This window comes from Colossoma macropomum, unplaced genomic scaffold, assembly GCF_904425465.1.
Source record: "Colossoma macropomum unplaced genomic scaffold, Colossoma_macropomum, whole genome shotgun sequence".
Taxonomy (NCBI): Eukaryota; Metazoa; Chordata; class Actinopteri; order Characiformes; family Serrasalmidae; genus Colossoma; species Colossoma macropomum.
Window position 1 is genome coordinate 36,994,601 of NW_023494792.1, and position 13,458 is coordinate 37,008,058.

At 38.9% G+C, this 13,458-nt stretch overlaps 1 protein-coding gene across 1 annotated transcript in view; it reads right to left on the minus strand.

Moving 5' to 3' along the window:
* The window catches only part of LOC118811362 (calcium-activated potassium channel subunit beta-4-like), a 35,732-nt gene extending 27,847 nt beyond the window's left edge, over window positions 1-7,885 (minus strand). Inside the window, exon 1 of the mRNA XM_036575520.1 lies at window positions 7,165-7,885. Coding sequence (XP_036431413.1) covers window positions 7,165-7,536 — 372 coding nt within the window. The 5' untranslated portion in view covers window positions 7,537-7,885. The remainder of the gene's footprint in view (window positions 1-7,164) is intronic.
* Window positions 7,886-13,458: the final 5,573 nt, after the last annotated feature.

Genomic DNA, 13,458 nt, shown 5'->3' on the forward strand with positions numbered 1-13,458 from the left:
TTATGTGACTGTGGAGACCTAACCAGTGGGTGGAATTAAACATAACTAAATCGAGGAGAAAACTGGGATACATGTCAATAAAAAAGAGATGGAAACATGTTTTATGCTAACTTTTTATAAAGCACTTATGTGACATCAGATTTTTTTCTATGAAAACACATTATTACATAAAACACTGGCTAAAAGCCTGTGTGAAAGAAACAAGCCACAAAAATTGCAAACATTTTTTTTCATATTTTCATTTTATCGCTTTAATTGCACCGCAAGTTGATGAAAACGTAGCTAAGAACACTTCAATTTATGTATTATAATCTTTATAAATAACTGTGACACTAACTAGCTAACAGGCAGTAGGCCCTATCAGAAATCAGCTTGTAGTAAGTAATTTTTTTGCAGTGGTGTCATTGGTCGATCCCAGCGTCTATGTGTTCATGTGATAAACTTACACTTACTATCCAAATACAGGAAACAAGTAATTATGATTTGGTGACATGACAATTTTCTGACTTTATGAGTTAAACAAAACATAATGAAAAGTACTGTGATATTCTATTTTTGCCATAATGACCAGTATAGGTACAATCTACCAAAAAGCTTGAATAAAATGTTGACTGATGAATGGAGAGAGAGACAGGTCTAAAAGAGCCAGTCGTTTCTGTTCTGTGCAGTGATAATGTCATGTCACTCACATCCCACAGGTGGTTTAAACAAGTCATTAGCCACTGCAGCTTACAGCGAGCAAGATCTCATTACCCCATATTCTGAAAGGTCAGTGCTCCTATGAGGGGTTCACACACACACACACACACACACACACACACACACACACACACACACATACTTACACACACAGATAGACAGGTAACTCTTCATCATCCTCATGGTCAATCCTTTACCAAAAGGGGCTGAAAAATTCCTTCCTCTCTTTAAGACAGTCACACAGTTCAAACTTTCCTCCTCATTCCTCAGCATCATCGCTATCATCAGCCTCACTCTTTCCCTAAGTAGGACAAGCACCTACCAGTGTTTCAAAATTCAACCTCAGAAGAGAAAAATACAGTTCCTTGAAAACAGCTCTTTAAAAACAAGTGAAGAAAATTTAGATTTCACATCAAGTATCCAGACACTGACTTACTCTCCGTCTTTTCTCCAAAGGTGTTTACTGTCTGAAGAATCCTGAAACAGAGGACGAGACACTGCAGGAGTCTGTGGTATGAACAGAACAAAATTTATATATCATAATGTTCTGACATTTTTGGCTTTTTGCTTTTGTTCAGTCATTGTGGCCTACTTTTGTTTCCTTTTTTTCCAATGTCTTGATAAATAGTATTGTGGTATGTTTACAAATGTATTTCTCTTGCAACATTCCACCACACCAGATCTCTCTGCTCACTGTTGATGGGCGTTTCTTTGTCCTTATGGACAGGGCTGGGTAGTAACGGAATCAATCAATCAATCAACCAACCTTTATTTAATCTCGGAGAACACTGAGGGTAACCCTCATTTACAATGTTGCATGTAATGTCATTATGTAATCAGGATCTGAAAAAACCAAAAACAGGTACATCATAAAAACAGGGTGATAACCAGCAGAATTACATTCAAAACTCATATGTGCAAATTGATGGCCTTTCGTTGGATTTATGTTTATCTGAAGAATACATTTCTCAGGATAAATGATGCCAAACACCAAAGAAGAGATTTTTTGTCTTCAAATTAAACAAGTCATATGAGACGAATCAAGAGTATTACTAAGAACATTTTGGGAAATTGTAAGTATAAAACTAAAATAGTGACAAACTTAGTGAAATCATACAGAGCTATGGAGTGTAAGATAATTGCATTATTAAATCTGCCTGCAATTAATTATGCAGAAAAGTTGATATTAGCAAATAATATATTTGGCACATTCATCATAGGTGCACATTATTTTAAAACAAGATAATGATGATCTAGTCCCTCAGTCAAGGTTCATTTACTCTGGGCTAAAGCAAAATGAAAAGCAATGGATTGACATTAATTAAATATTGAATTTAAATTGCTGATCAGCTGGGCATCCTGGGCACTATAGATGCACATCTCTCAGTAAATAACCATCAATTACTCAGCCAAGGCACAGTATAAATCACGTGTGTCAGGCTCCAGTCCTCGTCAGCCAAAACGCTGCAGACTTCAGCACACTGCCTCGTTAAACACACCTAATTAGCAAGGCCTTCATGAATTCTGAGCATTAGATGAGGGTAAACACTAATCTCTGCAGCACTTTAGCTCAGAAGGTCCCCAGTTTGATATGTGTGGTATAAATGGTATTTTGTGTTTGAAAAAGTAGAAAAGGAAATCTAGGGGATCCAGTTTGAATGGACTTGATGCAGCTGATAAAATACAGTATTATATGTTATTTTTAATATGGTTTGTTTATACTTAATTCTGTTCTGTATAGCTCTACTTGGAGGTTGGAGGGCCCCTTTGTAGAATTTTGTGGGGCCTTAGGGAGGTTAAGACTGGCTCTGGATACCAGTAAGATGTTATGTAGTAATTAGCTACAAGAAAATACCTGATATGTCTTAGAGCTAACAAAAACACTGACAGACAGTTATACTTTTGTTTATATTTAACAAAAGTTTATATTTAGTCTACACAAGTTAAGCAACTAATTATTTTAATCATTTCACAACATATAAATCAGGGATATCAAAAATCAAGTGAACGCAGGGTGAACATGAAAATAATCACCGACCAGTGAGAGGAACAAAGGCTGCATGTTCCAATTTCTCCAGTCTCATTCAGATACACTCTGTCTTGTTGAAATTGGAGTTTTCCACTTCTATTATTTTAGCTATTTCTTTATCCATAGCACTCCACGAGCACTTTTGCGATGCTGCTGCATCAGTAGCAAGTTTTTCTTGTAAATGATATTTCAGACTCAACAGACTTTGGTGATATACAAACCTCGGACCTTAATTAGCTTGTTAGGGCTATGGCTTGCCTAAAATCACCATTAGGAAAGGCCAAGTGATGCAAATTTCAAAGCTTTATAAACACACTGACTCTTCAAAACTTGTCCCAACAATCAGCAGCCTTGGGCTCCTGTAAGGAGCTTCCTAGTACTCTGAAAATTAAAGTATTTGATCCCCACAAAGCAGAAGTCTATAAGAAGAAAGCAAAGCATTTTCGGGTAGCTGTTTTCTTAGTATGTAATATAATTAAGAAATGGCATTTAACAGGAATGGTGGAGGTCTGGAAGAACAAGAAAACTTTCCAAGAGAACTGCTTGTAGGATCGCTAGAAAAGCCATCAGGATGATTTAGCAGACTCTGGAGTGGTGGTGCACTGTTCTACTGTCGTGGCCGCAATGAGCAGAGGCATGTTTGGAGGTGCAGAGTTTCATGAAAAGAACACATTTCCAACTGTTTAGCACGGGGGTGGATCGATTATGCTTTGAGAGGGAAGAATGGATTCAATTAAGTATCAGCAAATTCCAGAAGCAAATAACACACCGTGTGTAAAAAAAAGTTAAAGATGAAAAGAAGATGGTTTCTACAACAGGATAATGATTCTAAACAGTCCACAAGAGGCACAAGCTGAAGGTTTACCATGGTTCTCGCAGTCTCCCAACCTAAAGACCATCGACAATCTATGGACAGACCTCAAAAAAACAGTGTATGAAAGACAGCCCAAGAATCTCACAGAACTAAAAGACTTCTGCAAGGAGGAATAGGTGAAAATCTCCTGAACATGAACTGAAAGATTCTTAGCTGGCTACAAAAAGCGTTTGCAAGCTAAAAAAAAGTAATCTTACTTAAAATTTTAAAGAAAGGTGTGTTATATAAGTCTTCATCTTCACCATGTCTTTATGGACCTCGCCCAGGGGCACAGTCACGCAGGAACAGGAAAGGGCCTTCCCCAAACTGCTGCCACAAAGTTGGAATCATTTAACTGTCTAAATGTCTTTGCATGCTGCAGTACTAACATTACACATCAATGGAACTATGGGACCGAGCCCAAACTCTGAAAAACAGCCCCAGACCATTATCCCTCCTCCACCCAATATTACTGTTGGTACTATGCATACCAATTTTTAGCATTCTCCTGGCATCTACCAAACCCAGATTCGTCCATCAGACTGCCAGATAGTGAGGCACAATTCATCACTCTAAAAAAATAGTTTACACTGCTCCAGAGTCCCGTGGCAGCGTGCTTTATACCACTCCAACTGATGCCTGGCATTGTGCGTAGTGATCTTAATGACACCCATAATGACATCTGTAATGACCCCCATGTTATGAAGCAAAGCTGGCAAAAGTGGTGGTCTGTCCACAATTAAAAACACTGAGCTCTTCACTACAACCCATTCTACTGCTGATATTTTTCTATGGAGATTACATGGCTGTGTGCTTTATTTTATATGCCTGTTAGCAATGATATGCCTGAAATGACTGAACTCATGAATTAGGATGGGTGTCCAAATACTATTGGCCATATAGTGTACATATTTAAATGCTTAAGTTTGTATACGCTGAGAGTCAGATACTGTCACTAGATCAAGAGCACTGAGCATGCCAACCAAGCATATCATGACACAGCAATGTAATTTGCTTTGTAAGTAGCTTTCAGTACAGTACAGCTTTTGGTACACTTGACGTGAAATGGTAAGGAAATGGAGTTTTGTTCATTATATCTCCTTGAAGACAATGTACGGGATTTTTTATAAGACAATAACTAAAAACATTTATTCATTTAGATAGGCCTATTTTGATACATATGTTATGTGTGAACAGGGTTGAGAATGCTGGCTTTAACACATCCAGCTAGCATTTTTAGACACTAGGATGATGAATGAATAACGGCGCTTTTATAAATCTCTGGTGTCGTACTCACAGCGCCTCCATTCTGAATGTGGAGATGTACTGCTTTGTGTTAAAAGCTGAATGAGGTCTTTGTTTGCGGTAATTCATTCACTACCTTGCTAAAAGCAAACGTAACCACTCAGCCATTACCTCCTCGTCAATGAAACACTGCCAGTTCAATTCACAGGAGTTCCCCAGAATGTTGCCATGGGAACCAGGTGAAAATAGAGAGCCTCTGCCAGCGCGGAAGTGTTAACGTTACCATGGCACTAACATGTGGCATGATGCAAGAAAGGGCATTTTTACCCATTGAATGCATTTATGTTCTATGAACCATTCTTACATATCTCCTGTTGTCAGCAAACTGACACGCCTAGTACAAGTTGATCTGAAAACTGCTATGATTGTGTAAAACTGGTAAAACATTGTACTGACAATAATAATAATACATCATGGTAAGATTTGATTTAAAATAAATTATGTTGTTATTTTGTTAATCATTGCTATTTGTTTTTTAGGGGGTGGCAGGTCACTAGCAACCCAAGTTAAGCATTTAAGGGTAAAACAAAATGGCCAAAAGTCTGTCATGATGTCAAAAAGCCAATTTCATAACATAATACACAAAACCAAATCTCCAAGTGCCAAACCCAGTCTGACAGAACATTAAAATGACTCATATAACTGAAATAAAAACATGTGAACTGCTAAGCTCATTTTTACTAGATGGCAGAGAATGAATGTGACAATAAATTTCTTAACTTTGGTCATTAATTTATTAGCATGAATTTTGAGATAATCAGGGTGAATGTCCCTCTGATGCAAAGCATTTCTAACTTTTTAAAATGTGAATCATATCCAGGGCTATCTGGACTTCAGGTTTTGACTTCAAAATACAGAGAAGTATATTGTTGCAGTCGGTACAAAACCTCTTCTCTCCAAAAAGGTATCTTTACAGGAGAATGAAAAAACATCATTAATCTGAATGCAAGTCAACAGAACAAGATCTCGTTCTAAGCAATTTTGGACCAGTTCTATTGGTCCATCCATCATGAAACTGGGACACAATGTAAAGGGCAGCTACTGTTTTAAAATCAATGAAAACAAAAATGAAACACTGTGATAAAAAAGTTTTGTTCTGACAGTGATGATATGAATAGCTTTTAGAATGTTCAGAATCCTGCATAGGGAAAATGCTGCATGAGCACTTAAATTTCACTGTTGCTGATCAATTCAAGTAATGATTTTTTGCGTTCTCAATAACATTATTTTTAAACAAAGAGGCAGTATTCGCCCACGCCAAATTACAAAATGCATCATGAAGAAAGGTTAGGTTTTAGCTCATTATTATCATTTTGCAAAATTACTTCATTAAGAAACTAACTGACACTGAATGTTACCTCATGACTTTTGTGACTATTATGATACTCAGCTATCATACTGCAATGAGTTTGGTGCCTAACTTCTTTAAAAACCATACAAACCAATGAGATGATGTTGCCGAGTTCTAAAAAAAAAAACTTAATAAAGCGAAAAAAGGATGAGGACGGGTCTCCAGAAACCAACCATAAAGAAAAGGATGTGGACAAGGTTTCAAAACGTCTACAACTTTAATAAAGGATGTGAATGAGTCTGCAGAAACCCACAAAACTGGAAAAAAAACTTCAAATAAATAAATAAATAAGTTGATAAACCTCAATCAAAACTCAGGAGAGGATGAACACTAGTTCTCCAACCTTCTACAAGCTCATAGAAGGATGTGGACAACGTCTCAATCAACTCACAACTTAAAAGGACAAGAAGATGGGAAAATGTCCGTGGAAATTCAGTGAACTGATTTAAAAAACTGTCAGTGCAACCTTAAAAACACATTTGAACCGATGGAAGAACTGAAAGAAAATTCACAAAAACCCACAAATTGACAAAAGTATGTGGACGAGTCCTCCTAACCCCCACGAACTGACAAAATGGCTTGAAAAATTCATCAAAATTCCTCCAAAACTCAGGAACTTCAAAAGTTCTTCAAAGCCCTCCACGCTGCTGAAACGATGTGGATAGAATAAGCCTACGAACTACTGAGAGTCCGTGGACCATAGATGAGTAAACATGTTGAGTTCGCAAAACCCTGCAAACTTTGTGAAGGATGTTAACAAAACCTCAACAAATCGGTCATATGAATAAGTCATCAAATCCCACAAAGTAGTAAATAGTAAAGCATGATAATGACACGTCAAATATCCATGAAACCCAAAAAACTGAAGAAAGTGCGTGGCCAGACTCTCAAACAACCACCGATCCCGTCGCGTCGCGCACCGCTTACCTTGGGGTTGAGCACCAGCTGTTGCTCATCGTAGTGCAGCAGCGCGACCGAGTTGGACTCGGAGTTGTTGACAAAGATCTGCAGGCACGGATAGAGCGACGTGCCCTTGCAGTCGGCGCCGCACGTGAACACGCACTCGAAGCGCTCCTCAAGACAGCTCACGGAGATCACCGTGCAGTTGGCCGGCTTGCTCCGCATGCTCTGCAAGGTGGGGCTCAGCCAGCAGAAGCAAAGGATGAAGAGCGACAGGATGCCGCACGCGATCAGGAACAGTCCGAGCCTGATGCTCTTGTCCTCCGCCTCCGAGTACTCGTACGAGACCCTAATCTTAGCCATCGGTCTTCTCGGGTAAGCGTGCATAAAAAGGTTCATAAAACCGAGAGGAAAGGGCTGCTCCCCGGCGCTGCGCTGCACCGGGGGTTCGGCTATGATCGCCCACAACTTGCCTCGCGCCGCATCTAACTCCTGTAGTAAAACGTTGCCTTACAGTGAATATCGTGCCGTCGGTCGGTGAGGGTGGATAGAAGTTGCTCCCCCACCCCCTCCCTGTTACACGCGTTATTCCTGTTTCATATCACAACAGTCCGTCCAGATTTTGATTTTGCCAAGAGGCTGGACGCTGCACGCGGGATTAGGTAAGCCTCTTAGGCAGAAAGAGCACAGGGTTCTGGATAAACGTGGCCCTTGACCAAAGCTCTCTCGGCTTAAACGTAATTTTTTCTCCACCCATATTCAGACAATTGCGCTACGATTGGCTAATAGTATCTATTCTCCTGTTCTAGGATTGGTTGGTGATTTATATTCTTTATGATTATTAAGTACGAGCCAATCCCAGCGCTGGAGGCGAGATACTATTAGCCAGTCATAGCACGGAGCAGAATACGGGTGTGGGGGAATGAAACCCGGCGTTTGAACATGCCTTTCAGGTACTGGTGTCCTTTAAGCACTACAAGAAGCGCTAACTGTAAAGTCCTGTGTATTTAAAAACGAGGGCTCTCTGGCGACGTTGCACATAATTTTAATGCTGCTGTGTGGTTGTCAACTTTTAAAAGAAAAAAAAGACCCTCACAACTGGTGTACAAAAGACTGCTAACTCTCTCTTGCTACCAGCAGCCTGCTTCAGAAAATATTTTTTTTTTTTCAGTATTCACACAAATGTAACTCTGACTCGACTTTTGTCCAAAGCACAACGAGGCCTAAAAGTGCAAAAATGAAATCAGCAATTGTGTTTTCAGGTAGCATTTACCTATGAAGCCTACCCTTGGTGTCACTCCTTGACGTAATTTAAAGCACATCTGTTCGCTAAAAAGACACAGGGGACTGAGTAAAATCAGATTACTAAAATAAAACTAAAATGAAGACTGTGCTAGGTTAGATTTTTTAAGTGGTTTACAGCGAAATGTTGGAAAACAGACAAAACAAATCGACCAAGTATTACATCCATCCATCATCTAAACCGCTTATCCTTCTGGGTCGCAGTGGAGTGCTGGAGCCTATCCCAGCTGTCATCGGGCGAAAGGCAGGATACACCCTGGACAGGTCGCCAGTCCATCGCAGGGCAGACAAACAGACATATACATCCACATCCACACACACACTCACACCTAGGGGCAATTTAGCATGTCCAATTGGCCTGACTGCATGTTTTTTTTGGGACTGTGGGAGGAAACCGGAGTACCCGGAGGAAACCCACGCAGACACGGGGAGAACATGCAAACTCCACACAGAAACGACCCTGGTCACCCGGCCGGGAATCGAACCCAGGCCCTTCTTGCTGTGAGGCGACAGCGCTACCCACTGCGCCACCGTGCCGCCCCCAAGTATTACAAAACATGCAAAAAACATTCCTCCACAAAAAAAATTATACTAAACATACTCAAGTTTGCAGTCATTCGCTCAAGTTGTTAAGTTTACTCTGAGTGATTTATAAAATGGTTGACTCCTTTCAGTTGTGTAAGGTCTGATCAGGTAGGTTTTACAAAGTTTGCTTATACTTTACAATCTTCTCTATGTCTTTGCTTAGTTGTATGTGTGCTCCTGATATGATTCCTCCTGCCCTCTGACCATTTTATAGCTATTTACATGTGGCATTCATCCTCCAGTCATGATGGAAAGCCTTGTGAATCATGACCTTGCTTTATGACCACCAACCCTGCATGACCTCCGAAACTATTGCTTAAGGTACACTCGCCTTAAGCTAATATTTAACTTCTTTCTGAGAAGGAGAAAGGTTATATATTTTTTTTATCTTACTTTTTTACCTTTAGTATTTAGTAAATAACCTCTCATCATGTATGGTATGTTTTGCTTCTGGCCTCTAAATAGTGCTGTAGAAAGCTATAAGCCCTGATGAAGGGGTTGTAAAAAATGAAATGACAACTGAATCTCCACTGACTGATGTAGAAAGAGATTAGATGTTCAGAAGGCACTAATATATTGAAATCAGTTATTTCCCTGAAATGGCATGTGATCAGTTGCTGAACTGACTACATCTAGATATAAATATGATCCAAAGTTAAAAAGATCTGCTCAGATTTGTTTGCTTATAGGAGAAAACTTAAACACATGATGTGCATGTGTTGATGCCTTACGCTGACTAGAATGAACCCACTTTTGCATGTGGATTGCCTGGCACAAGAGTGTCAATCACACATTGCATAAGCTGTATCTCTTTTCTTTTTACTGTTTTTCTGCAGCAAAATCACCAAACATGGTATGGGACTTAGCAGTATATTTTAGTTTAACGCTGTATATAACTTAAATATATGATCATTGTAGATGGATGGTAGTAAGCCAGAGATTAACACTTCTATTTAGGTCTTTATCCACTATTATGGTCCTTTTTTCATATATCTACTTTCCTCTTACTACTAAAAACACAGCTCTATTAGCTTCCTTCACCATTTAGTGGAAGGTTCACTGTGCAAAAGTACTCCTATGTAATCCAAATCAGTGTCCACTTTTGTTTGTTTTTTTTGTTGTTGTTTTTTTGTTTTGTTTTCATAAAACAGGAAATGAACTGATAAAGTCTTCAAAAGATTATATGGCTTAGTATTGCTCAGTATTGCTAGAACAGGCTTATAGTGATCCATAATGACACATGTCATTGTAGAAGCCTACCAGTGTCTGAGACAGACTGTGCATTCCAGACTGGTTTTACTGTGTTCTGCATTATGCTAAAACCTGAAGGTTATGCAGCATCACCCATGAGTTGATGTGAGTTGGATCTGGGAAAGAGCTTTTAGAATGCCGAAAATGCATTCCAGTTGCTTTTGGGCACCACTCAGAAAGACCGTGCATTCTTTGGGATTCATTTGCACAGCCTGCTAAGGAATGACAATCATTTACACAAGCCAGATACAGAGAAATGCAGAGTTACATTTAGTAAAGAAGGTTAATATTGAATATTAAAATGCTTAACCAACTTTAATAAGTGATCTTCACACATCACCCTGTCGTGTATCATCTTTATGGGTTAACAGTATACTCCCATATCAAGTGCAAACTGCTCTTTCTAACTTCTCAAGCCTTGCATATTCTCACCTCTTCATGCCTTTTTGACCTTCTTCATCCCTACAGTCCCTATTGTTACCTTTGATCTTCTACCTTATGATGCCCCTCACCAAGACTCCCATTAATGGGCAGCAGGTCTTTCAATGCTATTGCTCGTTAACTCAAATTCTGCCTCAATGTGTGTGTGACTGTTCTTTTCATGCTTTAAATTTCAACTTAAAACATTCCTTTTTACTGCACCCTATTATTCTTCCTCTGTCTTAGTGATTTTTCCCCCTGTTTTAAGCATAAATACTTTTTTTGAAAAAATAATATAAACGGTTGTTGGGTTTGTGAAAGGTGCTATTGAGGAAAAACTCTAGCAATCCTTATGTTCCTTAAAATCCTATCCTTGAGCTTTGTACTAAATTCGACAGATAGATACTAGTGCTCCTGACCCGCAGGTGTCAGTTCGGCTACAGAACTGATTCTTCTCAGTTATTGCATAAACTTGTCAACAGTGCACCTCTCAAACAATTGATCCTAACATAGGGGGTCATCTAAACCTATTCTGCATATATAAATGGTTTGACTGGATAAAAAAGACACTCCAAAAGTATGTCCAAGACAGGCAGCCAAAATCCAGGACAATCCAGGAATGTTCAGTGTTCTAGCCACATGAGTAAAAGCCCAAGTATCTCAGATCACCATAGAAGCATGTGGGCCATGGGACTGACAACTAAACCATTGAGGATTTAGGAATCTCAGAAAGAGTCACACGAGTCCGACTACCACACACATCCCAAGCCCACATTTATTGGGCCTCATTCACCAATATCTTCCTAAGTTTGTTCTTAAATACGTTCTTGAGAAAGGTCCTAAGAAAAAGTCTACTTCAGATTCATGATGTGTTCTTACCTATGAACAAATCCCAAATGAGAAAATACTGGTGAATATCAGAATCTTTGTGAAAACTGCATAAGTGGGTTTTAAGAACGGTTGGAGAATGAGGCCCAATGTTTCCATGTTTCTTCTGGAGGACCTATTTTATGACCCTATTATCTTTTTATGGTTATCACCGTGGTCTTCTTTGAAAGCAATATCTTTAACGGCTCAAGGCTTCTGTTAAAGACATTTTTTTGCTGAAATGGTTTGTAGCTTCCATGCTATGCTTGTATATACCCACTTCCGACTGCACTATATGCAAAGAGAAACCAGTGTGAGATCTGTTGTTTGAGACATATTATGGTGATAGTAGGTCAGGCACATTAAATACTTGTGTTGCACAAGGTTTAGGCCTGAGTCACAATTAGTGACGGAGTCAACAATAAAACTAAAGTACCCATGGTGAAGTACTGCTTCATAGAAATGTGGCTGGACAAGAAGACATCTGTTTATTTTACTCACTGAATCATGTCACTGTCACAGATTTGTGAATGCAAACTGCTTTGAACCAACAACACAATTCAAATGCTAGTGAACTAATGCAGGATTTCTGTGTGCGTATGCTACAGCTGTATTCAAAAGTTTAGGCCAAATTACACATTTGATTATTTTTAAAGTTAAAAGAAGTAAACACAATGCCAGCAGCAGTTTAAAAAATATATTCTACTTTATACTTTATATTTGAATAACCTAAAATATTAATAAAAAAAATAGTAACTGTGGCATGTGCACAAGTTTGGACACTAAGTCAGTACCTAAAAACACACCGTTGGCGAATATCACAGCTTACAAATACTTTTATTTGTAGCCAGCTAAGAGTCTTTTTATTCTTTTTTTCATATTATTCATCCACTCTTCCTTGCAGAACACTTCTAGTTCTGCAATACTCTTGGGACTGTTTTGCCAGCACAGCACATGCAAATCTACTGAAAGATTTTTTTTTACAAATTGATATTGATAACATGATATCCAACGAGGGGACTTTGATGACTGTGATTTCCAAAAGCTTCACCTTGCATTTCTTTAAATAGTTCATGGTGGTTTTTGAGATGTATTTTGGATCATTGTCCTACCACAGATAGATGCTGCCTGATGTCTGACATATTGATTATTATGATAGTTTTGTGATAAAGTTTTGGCTTAAAATGTATTTTAATCCATTTATTGTAATCCAATCATAGCGGAGAGGTGCATTAAGGGTGTTGTAGAGCAAAACCGTTTTTTTACCACTATTATTTTCCATCATCAACATTACATAGCATCTGACTACCTTAACCATTTTGAATGGAAAGTGTCATTCTGTGCTCTCCGTCATGGTTGAAAGGACAAGTCGCTCAAAAGTGTTGGCTCACTTTACTAAATTTAATGATAACACCACTAAATGCAATATATTCAATCTATATGATGTTAGGTTCTCTCCAAGAAACTCAGTCATTGGTCTGGTCCATAACTGAAACTTTTTATTCCAAATCAGCACATACAGCCAGGAAAACAAACAGCCTACTGTAGCTACAGACTAAAAACAAAAGCACCCGCAAGCTTTTTCCTTCTCCCAAACTCCACCACCCCACCCAAATTCAGGCTCTTCATCCTAAAAGTCCTGGTGAAGGTGAAACTAAGGTGGCTGCATGAATGAATGAAACACCACTGCATGGCTACGCCACAATATGTAAAGCGGTAGTTGTGTGTAAAGGGGAAACACCAGGGACCTCGAGAAATACTTGATGTTATATCTTTTCATGTCGTGTCTTTGTTTTTTGCACCAAATTATGGAGAGTAGTTCTACTAGAATAGTGCATTTCCTGAAGAAAATGCAGATTGATTGCACAGCTTAAGTAATTAGAGAACGGTTGCTAA